At 42.2% G+C, this 27,160-nt stretch overlaps 1 protein-coding gene across 1 annotated transcript; it reads left to right on the top strand.

Moving 5' to 3' along the window:
* Positions 1 to 3,324: 3,324 nt before the first annotated feature.
* On the top strand, positions 3,325 to 26,443 carry LOC310875081 (NACHT, LRR and PYD domains-containing protein 3-like; the record flags this gene model as incomplete). The annotated part of the gene is made up of 11 exons (XM_083788134.1): positions 3,325 to 3,571; positions 4,204 to 4,311; positions 4,590 to 4,778; positions 6,892 to 7,215; positions 7,820 to 7,918; positions 8,039 to 8,095; positions 8,249 to 10,121; positions 22,058 to 22,231; positions 23,822 to 23,980; positions 24,288 to 24,337; positions 25,739 to 26,443. 11 exons carry the CDS (start codon positions 3,325 to 3,327, stop codon positions 26,329 to 26,331), a joined length of 3,873 nt encoding a protein of 1,290 aa, XP_083644260.1. The 3' UTR covers positions 26,332 to 26,443.
* Between the last annotated feature and the right edge of the window lie 717 nt (positions 26,444 to 27,160).

The following is a 27,160-nucleotide window of genomic DNA, read 5'->3' as shown; positions in this document are numbered from 1 at the left end:
TTAATAGTAGTGGTAAAATGTAAACTATATTTTTGGGGTAGTTAATCATTCAGTCTATCCACTATTGAGAGTATGTTCTCTCTTTAATTACAGCAGCAGTATTTATTTTAGAAGCTTAAGTCCTTGTATCAGTAAGTCTTGAATAGATTAGTAAAGATAATGAGATATACAGAAGGGGGCTGTAATGCAACTATTTAATACCCCATGAAGAAGAAGGATCAGTAAATCTGTGATCCACATAAGGGGTCTAGAGACAAAAAGCCAGACTGTCTATTAAGCCAGGCTTGCTGATCCCGGCTCGCCAAATCCACCAATTCTGAGCCTCGCTTGGCTTTAGTGGAACGGAATAAACCAGGCTGTAAAGATCAGGATTTAAAAAGCCTGGCTTTGGCCTAAATCCTGGATTAGTTAATCCAAGTTTCGTGAAACAGGCCCCAGGTCAACGGGTCCTCTCAACATGTGTTGTGTTTTTAGGACAACACCAGGTCAACGGGTCCTCTCAACCTGTGCTGGCCAGACTGGGAGGCGAGGCGATCCTTCCGTGTCTCGTTGACCCTCCGCTCAACATGGAGAAACGGTCAGTGTTTTGGACCAGAGCTGACCTGGACGAACCAAACGTTTACGTTTTCCTAGATGGACGTCCCATTGCCAACGCCGTGAACCTCTTGTACAAATGGAGGACGTTCCTGTTTTCGGAAGAGCTGCAACACGGTAACATCTCCCTGAGGCTGACCGAGGTGAGGTTCTCGGACGAAGGGACCTACCGCTGTCTCGTTCCACACATGGGCAGCAGTACGATCCAGCTCCGTGTTGGTAAGATTGAATGTTCATATTCATAACCATAACCAGTGTTGGGCCTTTTTTTGTTGTGTTTTTAGGACTCCAGCAGGTCAACGGGTCCTCTCAACCTGTGTTGTGTTTTTAGGACTCCAGCAGGTCAACGGGTCCTCTCAACCTGTGTTGTATTTTTAGGACCCAGGGGCCCGTTCCACGAAACTTGGATTAGAGATTAAGCCGGGCTTTAACACGTATCCTGGCTTAACCCCTGGGCTACAATTAACGGAAAAAACAGATTATTGCTCAAAATACAAACCTCCCGTTCACGGAATTAACGGAATGTCAATAAATGTCAGTTATCTAGGGTTCAACGGAGCAAAAATTTGTATTTTTCGCTAATATGCCTAATGTTGGATGTAATTGACCAAAAAACGGCCGAAATCCGCGTGATCGTTGCTATATCGTGCACGTGCGCCGTCTCTATGTGCGTCGCTGTAAAAAATGTGATATTTTGCTATGTTTTGGGGTTGATTTGAGGTTAATTTGACTTAGTTATGAAAAATATAGTATTAGCTTAGCAATCCCGACCAGCCAAGCTAGTGACTAGGGTCAAAATACTACCGGATGTTGTCGATCGTTGAACCGGAAGTGACTTAGGAAGATTCGTCTATTTTGGCCAAAATCAGCATAATGGTGCGTTCCCGCCATCTGGTGGCAATTCGAGAGAATACACTAGCAATGAAAAAAAACATCTGTTCAAACCACCAGATCTTTCTATTAATGTGAAAATGATTAATTAAAAATATGCCAATTTGTTACCCAAACAAAAAAATTGGGATTGGTAGTCCAAGGGTTAATATATCCTGGATCAGTGATTAACTGGTTTCATGAAAGCTGGTTGATCTTGCCAGATTAATTTAACCAGTTAACCTGGATATGTTGAGTCTTGATTCGGTTTCATGAAAGTGATGCTACATTAGTTACCATGGAAACTAATGCTTTGGATTTAGCCTGCTCCGGACCAGGCTAACAGCCAGGTTTAACCTAATCCTGATGTCTTTACTGTTCATTACGCAGTCAAACTGATCACAAACCAATGATGTTTTCCAGATTTATTCAATTATTATGGGTTTATGTTGCCTTATTTGTATCGGTCTGCATTAAAGGACTAATTTAAGCACTATATAAAATCAAATCACCAAAATATATAGGCTGCACAACATCATGACAGCTTGTGAGCTTGTAGATCAGCTGCTTTTGGTGAATGTTCCCCATGAATAGGTTTGCTGTCGTGCAAGTGCACGGTTAAGAAGAATTATATATTATATATATATATTATATTATTTGTAAAAGTGAAAACCACTAAATATTACCATTACTCATTGTTTTACAACATATTACCATTGTAACGTTTCACCCACTACTTACACCTAGAAACCCCATTCAAACCTATTTAGGTTCATCCTACGGTGGACATGTGTGCCTGAAAAGGAATCTTTGAAATGTTTCATAGTTTTAGAAATATAGTGCTTTCAAATTTGAGACATTTATAGGCAGATAGTGGCACTTCAAAAAATCACTTTCACCTAGAAACTCCATTCACACTTTGTAAATTTCAGCTTACTGTGGAGACACATGCTGGAACTTTTTACTTTGAAATGTTTTGTAGTTTCTGAGTTATTTAACTTAAACGCCCAATGCATTCTCAATGGCAATAGCACAAACTTTGGCATGCTACATGAACCCATGACCCGGACCATGACCCGGACCCCCTTCCCCAAAGGTAGCTCCCTCAGAGGAGGGAGTTATGGCCAAATATCACAATGCGACAATATCATTATGCTTACAATATTAAGAATTCTGTTTTAAGTTAATAGTAGTGGTAAAATGTAAACTATATTTTTGGGGTAGTTAATCATTCAGTCTATCCACTATTGAGAGTATGTTCTCTCTTTAATTACAGCAGCAGTATTTATTTTAGAAGCTTAAGTCCTTGTATCAGTAAGTCTTGAATAGATTAGTAAAGATAATGAGATATACAGAAGGGGGCTGTAATGCAACTATTAAGGATGCAAACTGCCATAATACCGCATGAAGAAGAAGGATCAGTAAATCTATGATCCACATAAGGGGTCTAGAGACAAAAAGCCAGACTGTCTATTAAGCCAGGCTTGCTGATCCCGGCTCGCCAAATCCACCAATTCTGAGCCTCGCTTGGCTTTAGTGGAACGGAATAAACCAGGCTGTAAAGATCAGGATTTAAAAAGCCTGGCTTTGGCCTAAATCCTGGATTAGTTAATCCAAGTTTCGTGAAATAGGCCCCAGGTCAACGGGTCCTCTCAACCTGTGTTGTGTTTTTAGGACTCCAGCAGGTCAACGGGTCCTCTCAACCTGTGTTGTGTTTTTAGGACAACACCAGGTCAACGGGTCCTCTCAACCTGTGTTGTGTTTTTAGGACAACACCAGGTCAACGGGTCCTCTCAACCTGTGCTGGCCAGACTGGGAGGCGAGGCGATCCTTCCGTGTCACGTTCACCCTCCGGTCGACATGGAGACACGGTCAGTGTTTTGGACCAGAGCTGACCTGGATCCAAAAGACGTTTGCACTCTCCAAGACGGACGTACCAGGAGTGGATACCTGCACCCGTGGTACAAACAGAGGACGTCCCTGCTCCATGACAAGCTGTCTCGTGGTGACGTCTCAATGAGGCTGACCAGGGTGAGCTTCTCGGACGAAGGGACCTACCGCTGTTTCGTTCCATACATGGGCAACAGTACGATCCAGCTCCGTGTTGGTAAGATTACAGTATGACTACAGTACAGTAAGACTACAGTATGATCCAGCTCCTTGTTGGTAAGATTACAGTATGACTACAGTACAGTAAGACTACAGTATGATCCAGCTCCTTGTTGGTAAGATTGAATGTTCATAATCATCACCAGTGTTGGGCTTGTTTTAACCCATTTTGGGGCGGGAACCCCTTTCGGTGTTTTAGGCATTATGTTATGCTTTAGCTATTGAAAAATAGCAGATCTTGTATGTCTGGTATTTTAAAAAAATCGTGAAAATTTGGCCCAAATGTTTGAATATATATATTCTTTCAGAGCGAACGTTTTTAACTCTCATTTTTGCTTCTGGGGGGGGGGGGGGGGCGCTAATATATTAAAGTCTAACTCATGTTGATTAGGTGATGTAATGGTGATGTAAAACAAACGGTGCAAACATTAACAATAAAGAGACAATACGACGTAATGAGTTACATTATGACGTACATTTTCCCTTCATTGTCAACGGCGTTTACTAAACAAACATGGAACTAAAGACAAACATTAAACCTCAAAGAAATAAGTGATATTTGAATGTGAAAGTGGAACCACTGAATATAACTAACTTTTCAACTTGGCTGACCTACGTGTCTCTCCACAGACCAAGAGGTGACGTACCTTCCACCACGAGGCAGAGGCATCCGAGTGGAAATGCAACCAGACATCCGCTCTGTTCCGAACGTCACCTTCATCCTGTGGAAGCACGGAGGTAGGTAGAGAGAGAGAGAGGGAGGGAGGGAGAAACACAGGGAAGGTTACCGTATATTAGATCAGTCGATGGGTGGCTCTTCTCTTCCAAGACAGATTTTGTGCTCTCATTAGAAGGCGGGTGTAAAGGTGCCATCCAACCGTTTCTCTAGTTTCTTTGAAAGTGTCCATGTCTCGGAGCCATAGAGTGTTTTACTTTATATGTTTTACTAAGCTACGATGACCAGATAGAAACTGTAGGCAGGTATCAATAACCTTTGATTTGTGGTCATTTAACAGCCAACCTAGCAGCAGACTGGGAACTGGGTTTTGGTGTGGATTTGTACGGGACGTTTCAAAACCGCACAACACTGGACACACACACTGGACGGCTGGTCATCGACAACATGACCGTAGAAGACATGGGGCTGTATTCTGTGGAGATCAACGAAAGACCTCACCACAAGGTCTACGTGCTTAAAGAGATGAGTAAGTATGACTCGTCATTGTCTCCACCAGGCCGAAGGCATGGGGAGAGACCAGACTATGTTTTGCACTCCGTCCGTGTGTCCGTCCGTCTGTTACCAGCTAATCTCCGTCAGTTAACCCGGTCCATGCCAAATCCAGAACCGCCTGTTATAGCGCTACCAGGAGGCCGACTGGAAAAACACATTTTTGGAGATCACTCCTCCAGATTCAGTTGGGGCTGGGCGATATGACGATATATATCGTATAGACGATAGAAAATGTCTGTCGTGAAAAATGTTCTGTCGTTTATATCGTCGTGTCGCAAAACAAGCGTTACGGCAGTATTTTACGTCCCATACGCACAGCTGGGCATGGATTAGTTGATGACGCGGTCGCTTCCCAACGTCTTTACCAAACTACAACAGACACTACAACTACAACAACAGAACATTTAGATTCCCTATACATGTTGATACAACAGACACTACAACTACAACAACAGACACTACAACTACAACAACAGACACTACAACTACAACAACAGACACTGCAACTACAACAACAGAAACATTTAGATTCCCTATACAGAGCTTAAAATGAACTGAAACAACTGTGTGGCATGAGGTATTTGTTTTTTCCTTTTTTATGCAGACACAGGCCTGTAGGCCTACTTCTGTGTCTGAATGGGACAGTCTTACTCAGTACAGTAAAGTACTCGGCCTGAACAAGCCCAAATAAACAACTACACTTTAGAAACAAGACCAAATAAACAACTACACTTTAGAAACAAGCCCAAATAAGCAACTAGGGGCCTACACTTTAGAAAGAAGCCCCCAAAAACGCTACCAACTACAACAACGAAATAAAGGGGCGTCGATTCCCTCCAGGGGGGGAGGGGGGTAGTGCGAGGGGATACTTTATTTCAATTGTAACGGAAACTGTAGATATGTTGATGTGGTGCAGTATCGGGCTGGGCTAAAGATGTCATCGAGATCCGGCTCATACCGCCTCCCTCTGGCCAGCCGGGGCGCCTGATGGAGGGGAAAGTAACTGGTCTCTATACTGCCTCCCTCTGGCCAGCCGGGGGGCCTGATGGAGGGGAAAGTAACTGGTCTCTATACTGCCTCCCCCTGGCCAGCCGGAGCGCCTGATGGAGGGGAAAGGAACTGGTCTCTATACCGCCTCCCTCTGGCCAGCTGGGCGCCTGATGGAGGGGAAAGGAACTGGTCTCTATACTGCCTCCCTCTGGCCAGCCGGGGCGCCTGATGGAGGGGAAAGGAACTGGTCTCTATACCGCCTCCCTCTGGCCAGCCGGGGCGCCTGATGGAGGGGAAAGGAATAACTGCTTGGAATAACGTGTTCGAGGGGGCACGGTGGCACAGTTGGTAGTGTTGTCGCCTCACAGCTAGAAGGTCCTGGGTTCGAGTCCCTTCCACGCGCTACGTCCGGCCGGGGAAATTCCCCTCTGTCAGGTGAAAAGAAGCAGCTTGGACTCCTCATGCATAGAAGGAGGCATGAGGTCAGTCCGCTGCCCCCCCAGGTTGGCAGAGGAAGTGTAGCGCCCAGGATTACATTAGATAATTGGCACTGGGTGAAAAGAAAAAACTGGGTTACAAAATCGTGGGATAAAAATGTAAGTAAAAGAAAAAAGGAATAACGTGTTTGCGTTCCTTCCACGCGCTGCGTTTCCAACTGGGGAAACTCCCTCTCCTGTCGGGTGAAAAGAAGGGGCTTTGGACTCCTCATGCATAGAAGGAAGCATGAGGTCAGTTCAGGGTCAGCAGGAGGCATGTTAACATCTCGTCTTCAGTCAGTTGCCCCGGCTTGTGTGTGCGTGTGCGAGTGTGCATGTGTGCATGTGCGCATGTGCATGTGCTTGTGCTCATAATAGATGTGTGTTGCATTAACCCATTCTGACCTGAGATCAGATTCTAAAAATGTCTTCTACATCCTGACAGTTTTCTGAAAAAGCTATGTTTCTATGTCGGTCGTTCTTCGATTTTTCAAAAATAGCAGATCTACAAGCTCGTAGACCTGCTATTTATCAATTGCTAAATTATAACATAATGTTTAAAACACCAAAAGGGCCCAGAATGGGTTAATTCTTCATGTCTTCATTCTGTCTCCTCAACAGAGAGAGTCCCACATCCAGAGCTATCCATCGTGGCACCATGTGACTCCAACTCCAGCAGCTGCACGCTGCAGTGCAGCGTATTGGGAGACGTCACAGAGTGGGGCGTGGTCGTCTATCGATGGAGGTTCCACGGTAAGAAATGGACTCGACCTAAACCCAACGAGACCAGGATCTACAACGATGAGGAATGGATCGGGCCTGACTCCCGGACGGTGACGATCAGCGACGACGAGGAAGGGAGAAAAGCTAAAAGAATATCCTGTGCGATAAAGAACCGGTTCAGTGTGGAGCAGAGCGACGCTGTAGACAACCCGCTTTACAGAGGTACGTATAGTTTAGTGTGTGTGTGTGTGTGTGTGTGTGTGTGTGTGTGTGTGTGTGTGTGTGTGTGTGTGTGTGTGTGTGTGTGTGTGTGCAAGCGTTAGTTCAGATTTTTGGCTTTTACTTTATATCCCATAGCCTGGATGTATGTAATCCCATTGCCCAGGGGTTCTGTCCATCTCTCCTTCCATTTGCCAGCCATGCCAGTGGTTATCAAAGTGCGGTTCGGGGACCCCCAAGGGGTCCTTGAGGGGTTGCTAGGGGGACTATCATTATTGAATCCTATTGGCTGGGCTTCAAACAGCCATAACTCCAGTTTGCAGCATGCTAAAGGTCCCAAACCTGGTGGGTGGGTTAGTAGGAATTATTGTTTTTTAAAGTGGAAAGCCTTACGGACTTCCACTTTCATGAAACTATAATTCCTACTTCCGGTTTGTCTGATTGACTTGAAACTCCTCCCACAACTCTATGAGGGGGGTGGAGCTAGATGGTGGAACCAGGACGTGGATCTGTTCACTTCCTGTTTTACTAGGAAGCATTCGCAGGGGAATTAAAAAATGTTCAGAGATTTTCTTTTCTATTTATGTTTTATATTTCTGTCTTTCAGCTCCTAAAGGACCACCAGGCAGGTTAAGACGTGGGCTTATTATTACTCTCTCCATGTACGCAGTAGCACTGGCAACTTTAATCTGGAACAAGAAACCTCGTGAGTCTTTAATTTATTTTTAACTAGATTTATTTACAACAGTGACCAATCACTGTCTCACATCTCACTGACCAATCACTGCCTCACATCTCACTGACCAATCACTGTCTCACATCTCAGCTTTGACAGGAGAAGAGAAGGAAAGACGAGGGAGGAAGAGGGCCGCCAAACTGAGAGGTAAGGAAATGGTCTCTTCACCCACCGTGTGTGTGTGTGTGTGTGTGTGTGTGTGTGTGTGTGTGTGTGTGTGTGTGTGTGTGTGTGTGTGTGTGTGTGTGTGTGTGTGTGGAGACAAGGCTGTTAAACATAGAATTGCTTTGTTCGCTACAGGTCTGTTGAAGAGAACACCTGGATATCGTCACATCACTGACTATGAAGAGCAGCTTCAACGCAACATGAACAGCACCTATCTGAGTGTAGATTTGGGCACACAGACTGAGGTCGTGTTTGAAAACGTCTTCGCTCCGCTCTACAATGTAGACATCGAACGAACAGACATCCACAGCCATCATGAGGCCAGACAGATGGAGATGAAGAAGGCAAGAGAGGAAATCCAACTGGTTCAGATGTTCAAAGACCTTTCTGGACGAATCATAAGAACAGTGCTGACCGTTGGCTGTGCAGGAATTGGGAAAACGATCCTCGTACACAAATTTATGTTCGACTGGGCCAAGAAATGTTTCCCCCAAGACCCACACCTCGTGTTCCCGCTCAAGTTCCGCCAGTTAAATATGCTCAAGGGACAGAACTTTACTTTGGCACAGCTAATTCACCGCTGCATCAAGGAAACCAGATTTATTGAGGAAGACGTTCTTAATCTTATCTTCACTAAATTGCAGAAGTCAGGAGACTACAGCAACAGCCCCTTCAAAGTCATGTTTGTTCTGGATGGTTATGATGAAAATAATTTCAAGTTTGATTTCAGCAAAGAAATTGGCCTCATGAATGTCAACAACTCTTACCCAGTGGAAGATCTCCTTCTAAACCTCATCAAGGGAGAGCTCCTCCCCTCTGCTCGCATCTGGATAACCTCGCGACCTGTAGCAGCCAATCAGATCCCTAAGAAGTTTGTAAACAGGATGACAGAAGTACGAGGGTTCATCAGAGATGACCAGAAGAAGGATTTCTTCGAGAAGACGTTCAGTGATGAGACCCAGGCCAGCTCAATCCTCTCACAGATCAAAGAATCAAAGATGCTCCTCACCATGTGTGAAATCCCAGTCTTCTGTTGGATCCTTGCTACCGTTGTGAAGAACATGGTGAAGAACATGGGGACGACATTCAGGCTGCCCAAAACCCTGGTTGAGCTGTTCTGCCACTTCCTGATGGGTGAGACACTGCGGGAGAAGATGAAGGATCCTTCACTAAACGATGAAGACCAAGAGAAGCTCATAAAGTATGCAGGGAAAGTTCTTCTGAAGCTGGGCAAGCTGGCGTTTCACCAACTGGTCAAAGGCAACATCATTTTCTATAAGGAGGACCTGAAGGCGTGTGGTCTTGATGTGAACAAGGACTTGAAAAACCTGGGCTTTTGCACAACCTTCTTCAAAGAAGACGATGTGTTCTTCCACAAAACGGTCTACTGCTTCATTCATCTGAGCTTCCAGGAGTTTCTGGCTGCAGTCTACCTGTCCCACTGTTTCACACAGAGGAACAAGAGGCAAATGTTCACAAAGAGAAACAAGAACATTGAGGTCCTGAAAGCATTCCTGATAGACAGCCGTTTCAACAGTGACAGTTCCCTGTCTGACTTCCTGAAGGCTGCTATGAAGAAAACCCTGCAGAGTGAGAGTGGTCGCCTGGACCTCTTTGTCCGCTTCCTTCATGGTCTCTCACTGCAGTCCAACCAGAGTCTGTTAGGAGGTCTGCTGGGTAAGACAGAGAACAGTCCAGAGGAGATCCAGAGAGTCATCGACAACCTGAAGGAGATGAATGATCGCCATGCCTCTCCTGACAGATGTATCAACATCTTCCACTGTCTGATGGAGATGAACGACCCGTCAGTCAGTCGGGGGATCCAACAGTACCTGGAGTCAGAGAACAGCTCAGGGAAAGAACTCTCTGTGCCCCAGTGTTCAGCTCTGTCCTCCATGCTGATGATGTCAGAGGAGGTTCTGGAGGAGTTGGACCTGCAGAAATACAACACATCAAAGGAGGGGCGACAGAGACTGATCCCAGCTGTGAATAACTGCAAATCAGCCAGGTTAGTAGTGTGGATGTTAACATGTTAGATCACTATATACTTCATTCAGAGAGAGAGAGAGAGAGAGAGAGAGAGACCCCCCCCCCCTTTATATATATACTAGCCCTTACCCGTTGTGAGATATCCCCCCCCCCTTGTGGCCGCGGGGGGTACTGCTCCCTGGGTGCGTTTTTGCATTTTTAATTACTTGCAAAAGCAGAGCGCGCAAGTAATAATTTCGCCCGGTCGTCGTTCATCGCGACAGCCACCCGCCATTGTATGCGTATGCCAATAAAACAGCAAATCTGTGCTTGGTTTGCTGGGACCAGATCACATAAATGACCATATGTCTTACGTCATCATTTAGAGCTAGTCATACGTATACTATATACATAATCAGTAAAATAAAATAGCAAATTGTGCCTGATCTGCTGGGACCAGAGTACGTGGTGTGTATATGTATGACTAGCTCTCAATGATGATGTAAGAAATATGGTCATTTGTGTAATCTGGTCCCAGCAAACCAGTGTTACGAAACCCTTATGTTAGCGGAGTCTAGAGGCTAGAGTAACACAACATAATTTGTATGGGATACCAAGCATTTAAAAGGTGCAAATAAATGGAGACAAACACAAGGTTCGAGGCAAAAATTACCTTATGGCATTTTAGTGTTGTTAAAGCAAGTGAATATGTACAAGTTTTACAAATAGTTCAGAGAGTTCAAAACAAAAGTATGCCACTGCCAGGGGACACGGATGTTGCCAAAATAATAAACTAAGCAGCTAAGGTGAACACAATGCTGTCTAACTGACTGACAAGAAAACAAAAGCCTGCCTAACTACACTGTCCAATGAGGATAAATACAAAAGTGGCAACCATCCCTTACCTAGTGTGGTTTAACATAGGTTCTGCCTACGTGTGGTCTATGTAAAGAGGCCCCCATCTTACCTATCCCAAGGCAGGGCATATGCGCTAGACATTGGTAGCAGAACAATAAGAACAGGTCTGTGGTCTACAAACAAAGACTGCTGTTGTTGAAGGGAGAGCTCCTGCAATGAGCCCAACACAGCCCTTTTATTCACACTTTTCATACAGCCCATAATGCATTGCGATTGTGTGTGCGGCAGTTCCGGTTGCACACGGGGAGGGGTCGCGGGAGGTGACGAGGAGGGAAGCCTCGCCCCCACGGGGGAGAGGCTTCCCTCCCACCCCATCCCACATTCCCGGCTGCTGTTAGTCTGTTCTCAATAGGTGTTAGGGTGGTAAAATACTGAAAGGCTTGATGCTCCTGCACTCTTCACATTTGCCTTGTGTTTATCTGTCAGTGCATGCCGTTCAATGGAGCCTTTACCTTTGCTGCTGATGTCAATATCCGTTCTACACAAAGTGCAAAATGCATGGAAACTGTCAATCCGACTTTTCTTTATGAACTCTAGTTCATTGATCCATTCCTCATTAAATGAAGTCTTTCTTTTCGGCATATTTGTTTTTTTAATCTATCTCTGCACAAGCACATGGGAAAATAACGTTTATTATATTTTATTCATGAGTCATGAGTCATGAGTCATGAGTCAATGAGTTGAATGCGTGCTGTAATGCTGTGGCCCCGATGGTATATAGTCTTCGCTCGTAGCATTTTATTGAAGAAGACTTGAATCTGGTGTGATACAGCGTATGAAAGCAAACTTCCCAAGGATTATGGAGATGTTTTTATTTTTTTGAAAGGTTGAGAAATGAAAGAATTATGGCCGTTTCTAATCTCAACATTTTATTAAGAAAGCAAAAGTGAAGAGCGCTGTTGCCATGTCTCATAGAAACAAGTAAATAGGTATATAAAAATAATCCCAAAAGAAGCGCATATAACAGGGGTCTGTAACCTATTTTAAATAAAGTGCCATGTTTTTATTTTCTAGATAGTGAGTCTGCCATATCCAGATTAATTTTAATGACACCACAATAAAATAAAAAACATATTTTGATTGTCAATTTGATTGTCAAATACAAATATAGTGGTTATAAGTTCCTCCTTATTTTTAAATATTTTCTTGCACATTGTTATAATGATCATTATATATCCCCCTGCAGTCAGAGTTCATAGTTTTAATGAATGAATGTGATGCATTGTGAGCTGGTATAGATCTGCTATTTTCAAAAGTAATCTTGGAAAAAAATAATTACATTTTTGGATTAGCCGTCCTTAGTTGGGCAAATGCATTCATCTGGGGATCCTTGACATGGGAATGTGCTGTGTGAGGATCACTGGTTTAAACAACATTGGGAGAAAAGCCCAAATAACCATTTTAGAAACAAAAAAAGCAACTAGTACAACTACCAATATTTACAAGCAACTTTACAGAAAAAGAAGCCGCTTATAATAAACAGACATGGCAACACTACAGCAGCCTCTCAGAGCCGCTCAAGTGTAAAATCAAACAGTGCTTTTTGCATTTAAGAGGTGGTCAGACCTGTACGTCTTATCGTTATGTGCTGAGTGTCTGGCCACCCTAGGTTTCATGTGAAATGTACCTAAATCAATCAATCAATGAATGTCAGTGTTGTTTACTATTTGTTATTGTGAATGTGGGTGGGACAGTGGGAGGCGACAGTCTGGCCATGCAAGCGTGTAAAGTGTAAACAGTGTGACGCTACATCCGTGGTAGCATCCCACCGGATGGGCCGCACACACGACTCTGTCCCCAGTGCGTTGGCGGGGAAAAGTGTGAATAGGGCACAGGTGTGTGTGATTGGTCGAAGGCGGAGCCAGGGAATCAACGGCTGGCCAATGAGGGCTGCTGGATTCACATTGGTGGTTATGGATCTGTAGAGAATGAGAGGCAGAGGGGAGAGGGAAGGAGGGACAGGGGAGGAATACAGAGACCCTACAGAGAACCCTACCTACGTGGCACGTAACACCAGGCACAGATTTGCTGTTTTATTGGCATACGCATAAAATGGCGGGTGGCTGTCGCGGTTTTTGGCACAAAGTAACCACAGTATACCGCTAATCAACTTACAACTACATACTCTATATAGTATATGTATATGTATACGTATGTCTTACGTCATCATTTAGAGCCAGTCATACGTATACTATATACATAATCAGTAAAATAAAATAGCAAATTGTGCCTGATCTGCTGGGACCAGAGTACGTGGTGTGTATATGTATGACTAGCTCTCAATGATGATGTAAGAAATATGGTCATTTGTGTAATCTGGTCCCAGCAAATCAGGCACAAATCTGCTGTTTTATTTGCATACGCATCAAATGGCGGGTTGGCTGTCACGGTTTTTGGCGCAAAGTAACCACAGTATACCGCTAATCAACTTACAACTACATACTCTATATAGTATATGTATAACTGCTCTCAATGATGACGTAAGTAATACAACATTATGTTTCTGGGGTGTATAAAAGTAACGATACTGTCAAAGAGTTGACCATAAAGCTTAACGTTAGTATTGACAGTGTGCAAAAACTAAGTATATATCTAAGTATAAGTATATAGTTCTATCATCGAATGTGTTGCTAATTACAATAGAAAAACGAATAACAATGACATAATAGAAGATGTAGAAAATAGAAATTGAAAAAAAGGAAGAAACTCAAAGGAATTATTTCATAATTCTAAAACATGGACTCGGTATTATGTACAAACGATGTAAAGAAGCTGTCATTCGGTTTCATAAATACAATAAAGAAACAGAGAAGGAAAAACACTTCCGTGCTGAGTTAATGTTGTATTTACCCTGGCGAAACGAAGAAGATGATCTAATAAGTGTATACATTAATTATGAAAACCATTATAATGCCAAGATTGATGTCATTTTCAAAAATTAGAAGAAATACAGTATAAATCCAGAAGCAATAGATGCAGCTATAAGGAACCTTGAAACTAATGGTCCACCGGAACATGCTTGGGAAAATATTGCTCCTTGTATGGAACACGAAGAAATCAAGAAATACTTATACGAAAGGAGGATGAAGAGACGGAACGAGAAATAAGTCAAGAGGACCTGGATGCTAATACAGAATCAAATAAACTACACAGGGGATCTTTACAAACAAGAAGTTAAGAGAGATATATTATCTCATCAAGAATATTGAACCAGAACCAGAAACAAAAACAACTAATGGATTTCCATCGTCAATGGTGTAAAAATACAGTTCTTGATTTAAAGGAAGGAAAGAAATCTGTCCCATATCATATCTTCCTTAGTGGATCAGGTGGGGTAGGAAAGAGTCATCTTATTAAACTGATCCATTACGACTGCATGAGATTATTCAAATCAGTTAACTACATAAAACCTGATGAAACTATTTCTATGATTACGGCATCGACGGGAATAGCAGCTTTTAATATTAGAGGTGTGACACTCCATTCAGCTTTATCTTTAAAATCATCCAGATTTGGAAATACTTTCTTACCACTGAATCAAGAAAAGGAAGCATTACTAGAAAATTCCTTACAAAATCTGCAATTATTAATTATAGATGAAATTTCTATGATTGGTGCAGACATTTTTCTCCAAGTACACAAACGATTGAGTCAAATTAAAGGCACAAATGTTATTGAAAATGGCTCAAAGGTACAAGAACCGTTTGGCAATGTATCTATTTTAGCCGTTGGAGATCTATTCCAATTACCACCAGTAATGCAAAAATACATCTTTCAAGGTACAAGTAATGCAATGGCTAATATATGTGGTAATGGATGGGATTCATTTAAATTGTTGGAACTTAATGAAGTAATGCGACAGAAAGATGATATGAACTTTGCTGTAATGTTGAATCTAGTCAGAGAAGGAGAAATAACAAATGAGAAGGAGAAATAACAAATGAGAATATCCAACAGTTACAATCAAGAGAAATAAATCCTAATGATGATAATTACCCAGAAGATGCACTTCATGTCTTTGCAGAGAATACATCTGTCGATGAACACAATAAGTACAAACTTGATAAATTGAATATTACTATTTGTCATATAAAGGCAGAAGATAGTAGAAAAGATAAAGATACACGACTATTTGATCTGCATTGCACAAAAAGGAAACTATCACAAACAGGAGGTTTACCAACTACTCTCAGTATAGCAATTGTTTCACAAGTGATGTTGACTACTAATGTAATGGTATCTGATGGATTAGTCAACGGTATCAGAGGATTTGTTGAGTATATTGACTTTAAGAAAAACGGCACCTATGTTACAGTAATACTCGTTAGATTCCAAGACAAAGATGTTGGTCTTAATGCAAAGTCTAATAGTAACTATAAAGATTACCCAGAAGCAGTTCCAATCTACAGACATGAAGCTATCATTTTCCATGGAGGCAGAAGAACAGGATCAACAAATAGGTTTCAATTCCCGTTGACATTAGCTTGGGGATTAACTATTCATAAGGTTCAAGGTTTAACTATACAAGAGATTGTCGTATCTATGAAGGGCTCACATTTTAACCCGGGACAAGCCTATGTAGCATTCAGTAGAGTGAAAAGGATAAGAGATCTATATATACTTGACTTTAATCCTAAAAAGATCAAAGTGGATAAAAATGTAGAGAGAGAAATGATACGATTACGACAATCACCTCTAGAAAATCCAAATATACGGAAGATAATTCAATTACCAATAAAACATTCATTAAAAATTGGATTGTTGAACGTCAGAGTTTATCTAACACATTTAGAAGATATAAACTCAGATTCCCAACTCGAAATGTTGAATCTAATAGCTTTTACTGAAACACACTTAAAGAAAAATAATAACATTACTTTACATTACAATGAACACGAATTACAATACAATCAGGAATGACAGAGAATATGATATAGGTGGGGGAGTTATGTTTGCTATAAAAGAAGATATTTCCATTGAAATAATTCAAAATAAAATTAGGATATTAGAAAGAGTAGAACACGTATGTATACATGTAAAAGGTAAAGATCTATATATCATTCTTATGTACAGATCACCTAAAACAGACCTTTTGAAGTTAAACACATTTCTCGAAAACATGGTAAAGTATCCATCATCACCAACGTCTGCAATTATGATAATAAGAGATTTCAATGAAGACCATTATACTGAGAAAGATAGAAGTATAAAGACCTTCATGTCAAGATTAGGCTTTAAACAATTAAATGCAAATCCAACTACAGATTACGGAAGTATTGTAGATCATGTACATTTTAACAAATGTGAAAGTATTATTACAGAAATTGAAGTTAGAGACACATATTACTCTGATCATGATTTAGTATTAATATCACTATAATCCAAGATGAAATACATTTAAAACAATTGACAATTTACAATAAATAATAAAATAATTATACTGTATAATATATTTAAATTCAGTTTATATACCTTTTTTCATCACATATCAATGATTTATTTTTCTTTGAAAAACTAAAAAGGGATCTAGAATACATCTACATCGATAAAACTGTATTTCTTATATAGATAGAAACTTGAACCATACTTAATAATACTAGGTGTTTATATGCATAAAGTAGGTAGGTAGCAAATAGTTACCCCTAATAATTATACATTTCAAACGTTCCTTCACAGATATACTGAGATTTGACCGTTTACAGCGGTCGAAAGTACTTGCGCGCTCTGCTTGCGCACTAGTTGGCCATTTATGGCCTACTAGTGTATGCACTGTATACAAGCAAGTATGCACTCGACAGAGTGCACTAATAAATTCATTATTAATTCATAATTTGTTAAATTGGAAAAACATATTATGGTCAATGCCTGTGTGAAAAGTGGGAGCGATTGGTGCAGGCGGTGAGGAGATACGGCAGTCACAGTGACACAGAGACACACATTCAGACATTGACAATTATAGTATGATATGATGATAGTATGATTTAGTGACATCAGGGTGATTTTGCCATGGCATGCGGTCGTACAGACTGTTCATCTGTTGACAGAACATTTCTTTACTTCACTGCCATAGAGTGGAACAACAGCAGCGAGTTGGGATCGTTTTCATTATTTAATGTTTGTTTTACAATCAAATGACAACAGTGGAAAGTTGTGAGCACATTTAAATTAAATATGTGTTACTCACTGCCGCTATTTGCTTAGTTAGAAAAGTATCCAAACACACACACATTTTAGTCAGCACCACAGGGAACCTCCTTGACAGTGAACATGGTCTGTTCTGTTTTGATCATCTCTGATTTTACATTTAATCTGTAATTACAGACTTGTTGACTGTGACCTCAGAGAGGAAGACGTTGAAGTTGTGGCTTCAGCTCTCAGCTCCAATCCGTCCCATTTGAGAGAACTGGACCTGAGTGGAAACGTCTTGAAGGATTCTGCACTGGATCTCATCTGTGCTGCACTGAAGAGCCCAAACTGTTGTCTGGAGACTCTCAGGTCAGATTCATTTAACATTTTTATTTTGATTTGGTTAAGTAAAGTTCTGTTATAGTAAGTGATTATAATGTAGTTATGATGGTGGTAGTATTTGAAGAGTGTGGATGAGGTTAATATCATGGTAACTCACACTGACCATAATATTGATAAGATACAGTGACTAATGTATGTAGTCTTTATGCTGAGATACCACATTTAAAACATAAACACCTCTGAGTGGTTCAATGTGTCATCCCCTAATTTGAATTATATTTATATTAACTATTCTGCTGCTATCTACGTTTATAAAAGTAGCGAGGCTAACGGTGCCTAATGGTGCTAACTACACGTACAGTATGTGCGTAGACAACCGTATACTCCATAAATATGAAAGCGTAGTAGCACAGCTTACTTTATAATTAACACATTTTGGGCGAGAACCTCTTTTGGTGTTTTAACCCATTTTGGGCAGGAACCTCTTTTGGTGTTTTAACCCATTTTGGGCGGGAACTGCTTTTGGTGTTTTAACTAAGCATTATGTTATACTTTAGCTATTGAAAAATAGCAGATCTACAAGCTCATAGCTTGCCACCGAGTGGCGCGCTACGAGCTTGTAGGTCTGCTATTTTTGAAAAATCGTTAAAATGTGGCGCAAATCATTGAATATATATTTCAGAGCGAACATTTTTAACTAAAATATTTGCTTCTGGGGGGTCCCTGGAACTACATATTTCTTCTGGGGGGTCCCTGGAACTACATATTTTCAGATGGGGGTCCGTGGTAGCCTGGTTAATAAACCAGACTAATATCGCACGGACCGCGGGATATTAGTCTGGGGAGGCTCAGTTTGGATTTCATTTCCAGGGGAGCGGGTTGAAACATTTTCTCTTTGACGCAATTGGTCAGAGCTACTGTCAGTCAAAGGTCTCAAGCATTGAAAGTCACTGTACCAAAGCCTGCCCATATTCCATACCGTGTCCCGATTGGCCGCCCCATTTCTCTGGTGTAGGAAATGGGCGTACAATTGAGCCTCTCCAGACCGTAATCCGCCGGCAGGCAATTTATTTTTGCCAACGGCTGATTCGGTCTGGTTTATTAACCAGGCTAGGTCCGTGGCCCAATAGAGATAATTCTGGGGGTCCTTGACATGAAAAAGGTTGAGCACCACTGACATAGAAACATGGGTTTTTCAGAATAATGTTAGGATTTAGAAGCCTTTTTTAATCGACCTCAGTCCAAAATGGGCCAATAGCGTTTCTGTGCTTGCTCAGTATGAAGAAAGTGTCCAGAGATATGAGGGACTGAGACAGACTATCCTTCAGTAGACCGACTTTTATTTACGTTCGCATCGGCAGAGTAGAGAGAGAAAGACGGACGGACTTGTGTGTGTGTGTGTGTGTGTGTGTGTGTGTGTGTGTGTTCGTTCTACAAGTGAAAGCAACAGAGGGGTATTATTATCTATCGAGTAATATGTATTTTATTGGTTTTAATCACCCCCTCCCCCCCCTTCTCTCTCTCTGTCTCTCTGTCTCTCTGTCTCTCTGTCTCTCTCTCTCTCTCTCTCTCTCTGTCTCTGTCTCTGTCTCTCTCTGTCTCTCTCTCTCTGTCTCTCTCTCTCTCTCTGTCTCTGTCTCTGTCTCTCTGTCTCTCTGTCTCTCTGTCTCTCTCTCTCTCTCTCTCTCTCTCTCTCTCTCTCTCTCTCTCTCTCTCTCTCTCTCTCTCTCTCTCTCTCTCTCTCTCTCTGTCTCTCTCCATCTGGTTGTATTCTTCATTTAGACTGGAGAACTGCTCCTTGTCAATGAGACGCTCTAAAGTTGTGGCTTCAGCTCTCAGCTCCAATCCGTCCCATTTGAGAGAACTGGACCTGAGTGGAAACGGCTTGAAGGATTCTGGACTGGATCTCATCTGTGCTGCACTGAAGAGCCCAAACTGTTGTCTGGAGACTCTCAGGTCAGATTCATTTAACATTTTTATTTGTATTTGGTTAAGTAAAGTTCTGTTATAGTAAGTGATTATAATGTAGTTATGATGGTGGTAGTATTTGAAGAGTGTGGATGAGGTTAATATTTTTAATATAATACAGTATACATTCAAGTCTATATTTTATACATATCATAGGCACCAAGTCATCAAAACAATGTCATTGGATGTGTTTTTTATCAAAACTGTGTTTCTTCATAACAGGTTTTTGAGATGCATGAATGAATAGACTAGGGTACTGGTAAGACTATGTAAACATGGTATATATCAAAATGTTCGTTAGAATGTCTAGTTTCATGAAAAGAGAACTTTGAGTTTCTATCTTGTTCCAGTAGGGGGCAGTAGGCAGTTTTAGCTGGAATGGCCAGTTTGGTCATGACTGACCATGCTATTTAGATAGATAGATGGCAAAATATCTACAGTGGTACATGTGGGAAACTTTTTATTTTTTTATTATTGAACTAGACAACTCACCCTTTAAAATGAGATATGTCATAGGTATGTACTCCCTGTAGAAAAAAAGTTGTTAGGAAAATAAAACTTAAAACAGCCATATCTTTTTTTGTTGTGCTAGAAACACTAAACGGGGGGAAATGCAGGCTCTTTTAAATGGCTTCCACAAAAACTAAACATTGTATCAACTCAGTTCATTTTTTTCCTGGAAGCAGACAAGTCAAGCTTTCTCTGAAGGTCTTTTATTGTCGCACAGTCACAACAGAGAATTTTCAATAAATCATTCAAAAACGCATTTCTCCCATAGATAAGTCTAACAACAAATGGGATTTGACTTGAAACCCTCAAAGAGTTAATAATACTAGGTGTGTATATGCATAAAGTAGGTAGGTAGCAAATAGTTACACCTAATAATTATACATTTCAAACGTTCCTTCACATATATACTGAGATTTGACAGTTTACAGTGGTCGAAAGTACTTGCGCGCTCTGCTTGCGCACTAGTTGGCCATTTATGGCCTACTAGTGTGCAACAAGCAAGTATGCACTCGACAGAGTGCACTAATAAATTAATTATTAATTCATAATTTGTTAAATTGGAAAAACATATTATGGTCAATGCCTGTGTGAAAAGTGGGAGCGATTGGTGCAGGCGGTGAGGAGATACGGCAGTCACAGTGACACATAGACACACATTCAGACATTGACTGAATTATAGTATGATATGATGATAGTATGATTTAGTGACATCAGGGTGATTTTGCCATGGCATGCGGTCGTACAGACTGTTCATCTGTTGACAGAACATTTCTTTACTTCACTGCCATAGAGTGGAACAACAGCAGCGAGTTGGGATCGTTTTCATTATTTAATGTTTGTTTTACAATCAAATGACAACAGTGGAAAGTTGTGAGCACATTTAAATTAAATATGTGTTACTCACTGCCGCTATTTGCTTAGTTAGAAAAGTATCCAAACACACACACATTTCAGACAGCACCACATTGAACCTCCTTGACAGTGAACATGGTCTGTTCTGTTTTGATCATCTCTGATTTTACATTTAATCTGTAATTACAGACTTGTTGACTGTGACCTCAGAGAGGAAGACGTTGAAGTTGTGGCTTCAGCTCTCAGCTCCAATCCGTCCCATTTGAGAGAACTGGACCTGAGTGGAAACGTCTTGAAGGATTCTGGACTGGATCTCATCTGTGCTGCACTGAAGAGCCCAAACTGTTGTCTGGAGACTCTCAGGTCAGATTCATTTAACATTTTTATTTTGATTTGGTTAAGTAAAGTTCTGTTATAGTAAGTGATTATAATGTAGAGATGGTGGTAGTATTTGAAGAGTGTGGATGAGGTTAATATCATGGTAACTCACACTACAAGCGCTACGAGCTTGTAGGTCTGCTATTTTTGAAAAATCATGAAAATGCAACACAGATCTTTAAATATATATTTTTTCAGAATACTTTTTTATTATTTCGACGTCAGGCCTAAATGGGTTAAACATTATGTTATAATTTAGCTATTGAAAAATAGCAGATCTACAAGCTCATAGCGCGCCACCGAGTGGCGTGCTACAAGCTTGTACTGTAGGTCTGCTATTTTTGAAAAATCGTTAAAATGTGGCGCAAATCATTGAATATATATTTCAGAGCAAACATTTTTAACTAAAATATTTGCTTCTGGGGGGTCCCTGGAACTACATATTTTCAGATGGGGGTCCGTGGCCCAATAGAGAGAATTCTGGGGGTCCTTGACATGAAAAAGGTTGAGCACCACTGACATGGAAACATGGGTTTTTCAGAATAATGTTAGGATTTAGAAGCCTTTTTTAATCGACCTCAGTCCAAAATGGGCAAATAGCGTTTCTGTGCTTGCTCAGTATGAAGAAAGTGTCCAGAGATATGAGGGACTGAGACAGACTATCCTTCAGTAGACAGGCTTTTATTTACGTTCGCACAACAGTGGAAAGTTGTGAGCACATTTAAATTAAATATGTGTTACTCACTGCCGCTATTTGCTTAGTTGGAAAAGTATCCAAACACACACACATTTTAGTCAGCACCACAGGGAACCTCCTTGACAGTGAACATGGTCTGTTCTGTTTTGATCATCTCTGATTTTACATTTAATCTGTAATTACAGACTTGTTGACTGTGACCTCAGAGAGGAAGACGTTGAAGTTGTGGCTTCAGCTCTCAGCTCCAATCCGTCCCATTTGAGAGAACTGGACCTGAGTGGAAACGTCTTGAAGGATTCTGGACTGGATCTCATCTGTGCTGCACTGAAGAGCCCAAACTGTTGTCTGGAGACTCTCAGGTCAGATTAATTTAACATTTTTATTTGTATTTGGTTAAGTAAAGTTCTGTTATAGTAAGTGATTATGATGTAGTTATGATGGTGGTAGTATTTGAAGAGTGTGGATGAGGTTAATATCATGGTAACTCACACTGACCATAATATTGATAAGATACAGTGACTAATGTATGTAGTCTTTATGCTGAGATACCACATTTAAAACCTAAACACCTCTGAGTGGTTCAATGTGTTATGTTGTCAGTGTCATCCACGAGTTTTGAATATTTATATTAACTTTTTCGCTGCTATCTACGTTTATAAAAGTAGCGAGGCTAACGGTACCTAATGGTGCTAACTACACATACAGTATGTGCGTAGACAACCGTATACTCCATAAATATGAAAGCGTAGTAGCACAGCTTACTTTATAATTAACACATTTTGGGCGGGTACCGCTTTTGGTGTTTTAACTAAGCATTATGTCATACTTTAGCTATTGAAAAATAGCAGATCTACAAGCTCATAGCGCGCCACCGAGTGGCGCGTTATGAGCTTGTAGGTCTGCTATTTTTGAAAAATCGTTAAAATGTGGCGCAAATCATTGAATATATATTTCAGAGCAAACATTTTTAACTAAAATATTTGCTTCTGGGGGGGTCCCTGGAACTACATATTTTCAGATGGGGGTCCGTGGCCCAATAGAGATAATTCTGGGGGTCCTTGACATGAAAAAGGTTGAGCACCACTGACATAGAAACATGGGTTTTTCAGAATAATGTTAGGATTTAGAAGCCTTTTTTTAATCGACCTCAGTCCAAAATGGGCCAATAGCGTTTCTGTGCTTGCTCAGTATGAAGAAAGTGTCCAGAGATATGAGGGACTGAGACAGACTATCCTTCAGTAGACAGGCTTTTATTTACGTTCACATCGGCAGAGTAGAGAGAGAAAGACGGACGGACTTGTAGACTCGACTGTGTGTGTGTGTGTGTGTGTGTGTGTGTGTGTGTGTGTGTGTGTGTGTGTGTGTGTGTGTGTGTGTGTGTGTGTGTGTGTGTGTGTGTGTGTGTGTGTGTGTGTGTGTGTGTGTGTGTGTGTGTGTGTGTGTGTGTGTGTTCTGCAAGTGAAAGCAACAGAGGGGTATTATTAGACAAAGTTCGACTGAATTTTAAAAAGCTGCAGTAAAACATGTATATATAAAAACCCAGACTATTTTATTATCAGAATTGGATCACCGTCCTTTGGACTCTAAATACTATTAGCTCACCCTCCCTTAGACTCTAAATACTATTAGCTCACCCTCCCTTAGACTCTAAATACTATTAGCTCACCCTCCCTTAGACTCTAAATACTATTAGCTCACCATCCCTTAGACTCTAAATACTATTAGCTCACCCTCCCTTAGACTCTAAATACTATTAGCTCACCCTCCCTTAGACTCTAAATACTATTAGCTCACCCTCCCTCTGACTACAATTAGAAAGGCATCACCCTCCCCTATTTTCCTTCATGCCCCCCTTTTCCAAAAATTCAAGTGGTCGCTTACAACATGCCATTGTTATCCACATTCAATATGATTCACATGCAATAATTCAACATGTATTCTTCATTTAGACTGGAGAACTGCTTCTTGACAGAGAGATGCTGTGAAGTTCTGGCCTCAGCTCTAACTTCTAATCCCTCCCTCCATCTGAGAGAATTGGACGTGAGTCTCAACATGGTGAATGAGTCAGGAATGAAGATGCTGCTCTCTGCTGGGCTGGAGAATCTCAAGTGAGTAGACCCTGTTGTGGGGCCCGGTTTACAGCAGAACCCTTTACTATGTGTGGGTAATGTTTGTGGGGCATCACCACAATTTTACTAGTTTCAGACATGTGATGATTGATGCATTGTTGTTCTACTTCCTACAGAGTGAAACACTGTAGTGTCAGCTATAGTGGAGACGTTGTGTTAGACAGTCAGACATTGATGCATTGTTGTTCTACTTCCTACAGAGTGAAACACTGTAGTGTCTGTCAGCTAGTGGAGACGTTGTGTTAGACAGTCAGACATTGATGCATTGTTGTTCTACTTCCTACAGAGTGAAACATGGTGGAGAAGATCGGTTCAATCCTCATCTCATTCAAGGACGTGAGTATCTCTCACTATTGACATCTTATACAGAGTTTTTTTAACACCTACTGTATAGTTTGGTAGACTTCAGGGCTGCAGTTGTAACATTGTTGGCTGGGTTTGCTTTCACATTGTAGTTTGTCAAGCACGCAGTCTGGCGCGCACACAGTGCATCTTCAGGCGTGTGCGTGTTGGTCAAACAAGGATTTCATACTCCTTAGTGACACGTTGCAGACAACTACAGCCTTGGCTGAGAGATAAAGCCAGTCAATAGAAATATGTTGGAGATCAGAATGACAGAAACACTCACTCACATGTTCTCACTCACATATTTGAACGTGGGCCAGATATGGTAGGCCTGAGGCCTATATTGCTAGGCCTGAGGCCTACCATACCGGCCTGACCGCTCAATAAAATAATGCTGAATTAACTAGCTTGTATTGGTAACTTTGACTGCACAATAGCCTCCCATTTAACCTCCTTGTCTAGTAGTCCGGCAGTCGAGGTTGACGGGTGGGAATATAGTCTTTTTTATTGGCCTAAAATATTGTCTATATTCATACATTCATGAATCCACTTGCTGACCGGCTGAAAGTATTGGGCTTTTTTATAGGGGTTTCTTGTGACCGTTAACATCCTATGGCAGGCAAAGATGTCAAAGATGTCAAACTTCCATTATGTTTTAACCCATTCTGGGCGGGAACCCCTTTTGGTGTTTTAAAGCATTGTTATACTTTAGCTATTGAAAAATAGCAGATCTACAAGCTCATAGCGCTATGAGCTTGTAGATCTGCTATTTTAGAAAAATCGTGAAAATGTGCCTCAAATCTTTGAGGGGGGGGGTTCACTGGAACAACATATTTTCAGATGGGGGGGGGGGGGGGTGGAGCCATGAAGTAGCATGTGACATGTCAAATAGCCACTTGCCCAAAATGTGCTGACCTCATCACATTTGTTTATGACGTGTGTGTGTGTGTGTGTGTGTGTGTGTGTGTGTGTGTGTGTGTGTGTGTGTGTGTGTGTGTGTGTGTGTGTGTGTGTGTGTGTGTGTGTGTGTGTGTGTGTGTGTGTGTGTGTGTGTGTGTGTGTGTGTGTGTGTGTGTGTGTGTGTGTGTGTGTGTGTGTGTGTGTGTGTGTGTGTGTGTGTGCGCCTGTGTGTGCGCCAGTGTGTGCACCAGTGTGTGTGCGTGCGTGTAAGAGACTGGGGTCTAAAAAACGCAAACGCAAATGTGTTTGTGTGTTTGCTCACGCGCGTGTGTGCGCACGCATGCGGGTGTGTGTGGGTGCATGCGGGTGTGTGTGTGTGCGCGTGTGTGCTTGTGCGCACATGTGTGTGTGTGTGTGTGCGCACGTGCGTGCGTGTGTGTGTGTGTGTCAGTGAATGATGTACTTAATGGTTACTGTGTGTTTTCTCATCAGATTCCCAGCGTCTCTCACTGGACACAAACACAGCACACCGTGACCTCACTCTGTCTGAGGACAACAGGAAGGTCACACTGGTGGAGGGACAACGTCATCGGTATCCTGACCATACAGAGAGGTTCGATGGATGTCATCAGGTTCTGAGTGCAGAGAGTGTGAGCGAACGCTGCTACTCTGAGGTAGAGTGCAGTGGAGGGGTTCATATAGCAGGGACTGACAGAGCAATCGGCAGGAAAGGAGATGGTCCTGACTGTGGGCTTGGATGGAATGGCATGTCATGGAGTCTGAAGTGTGCTCGTGTCAGTTACTATGTCGCACACAATAGGGAGCTGACTGTCCTCCCTGTCGGTCCCTCTAGACGCTCCATCAGAGCAGCAGTGGATGCTGACCGTGAGGACTGGGAGGACGGGGTCTACAGAGTAGCAGTGTATGTGGACCGTCCCACTGGGATTCTGTCCTTCTATGAGGTGTCCTCAGAGGACACTCTGACCCACCTGCACACCTTCCAGACCACGTCCACTGAACCCCTCTGCGTTGGGTTCGGGTTGTGGGGGTCTGGCTCCTCAGTGTTTCTGTGTGAGCAGAGATAGAGTCTCCATGTGAGCGAGGGTCACATCAGGTCGCCATGGTTACTCCACATGTCTGAATGAGTCCAGGTTGTCATGGTTACCACCGCCGCCAGTACGCCTGACATCATGGACTCCATATTTGGTCATGAGTGACTCATCATGACATGGTGACATCACACTGACGATGTATATACAGTAAGAAGCACAGTGACAATCTGTCAATCAAACCTTGATGTGCTAAAGACCCCAAGATAGGGTTTGACCTCCGACCTCCAGGTTGATAGGGTTTGACCCCTGACCCCAGATTGATAGGGTTTGACCCCTGACCTCCAGATTGATAGGGTTTGACCTCCGACCTCCAGGTTGATAGGGTTTGACCCCTGACCTCACATTGATAGGGTTTGACCCCTGACCTCCAGCTGAACATATTGTGTTTCCAGTAGAATTCCAGTACGCACGCCTACGTCTCTGTGTGTGTGCACATGTGTACGCACGCCTACGTCTCTGTGTGTGTGCACATGTGTACGCACGCCTACGTCTCTGTGTGTGTGCACGTGTGTACGCACGCCTACGTCTCTGTGTGTGTGCACGTGTGTACGCACGCCTACGTCTCTGTGTGTGTGCACGTGTGTACGCACGCCTACGTCTCTGTGTGTGTGCACGTGTGTACGCACGCCTACGTCTCTCTGTGTGTGTGCACGTGTGTACACACGCCTACGTCTCTGTGTGTGCACGTGTGTACACACGCCTACGTCTCTGTGTGTGTGCACGTGTGTACGCACGTCTACGTCTGTGTCTGTGTGCACGTGTGTACGCACATCCACGTAACTCGAGAACTCTTCGCCCCACT

Source organism: Protomyctophum parallelum (assembly GCF_964188405.1).
Source record: "Protomyctophum parallelum genome assembly, chromosome: 1".
Lineage (NCBI taxonomy): Eukaryota > Metazoa > Chordata > Actinopteri > Myctophiformes > Myctophidae > Protomyctophum > Protomyctophum parallelum.
Note: the sequence above shows the minus strand (reverse complement) of the source record. Positions and strands in the feature narration are given on the sequence as shown.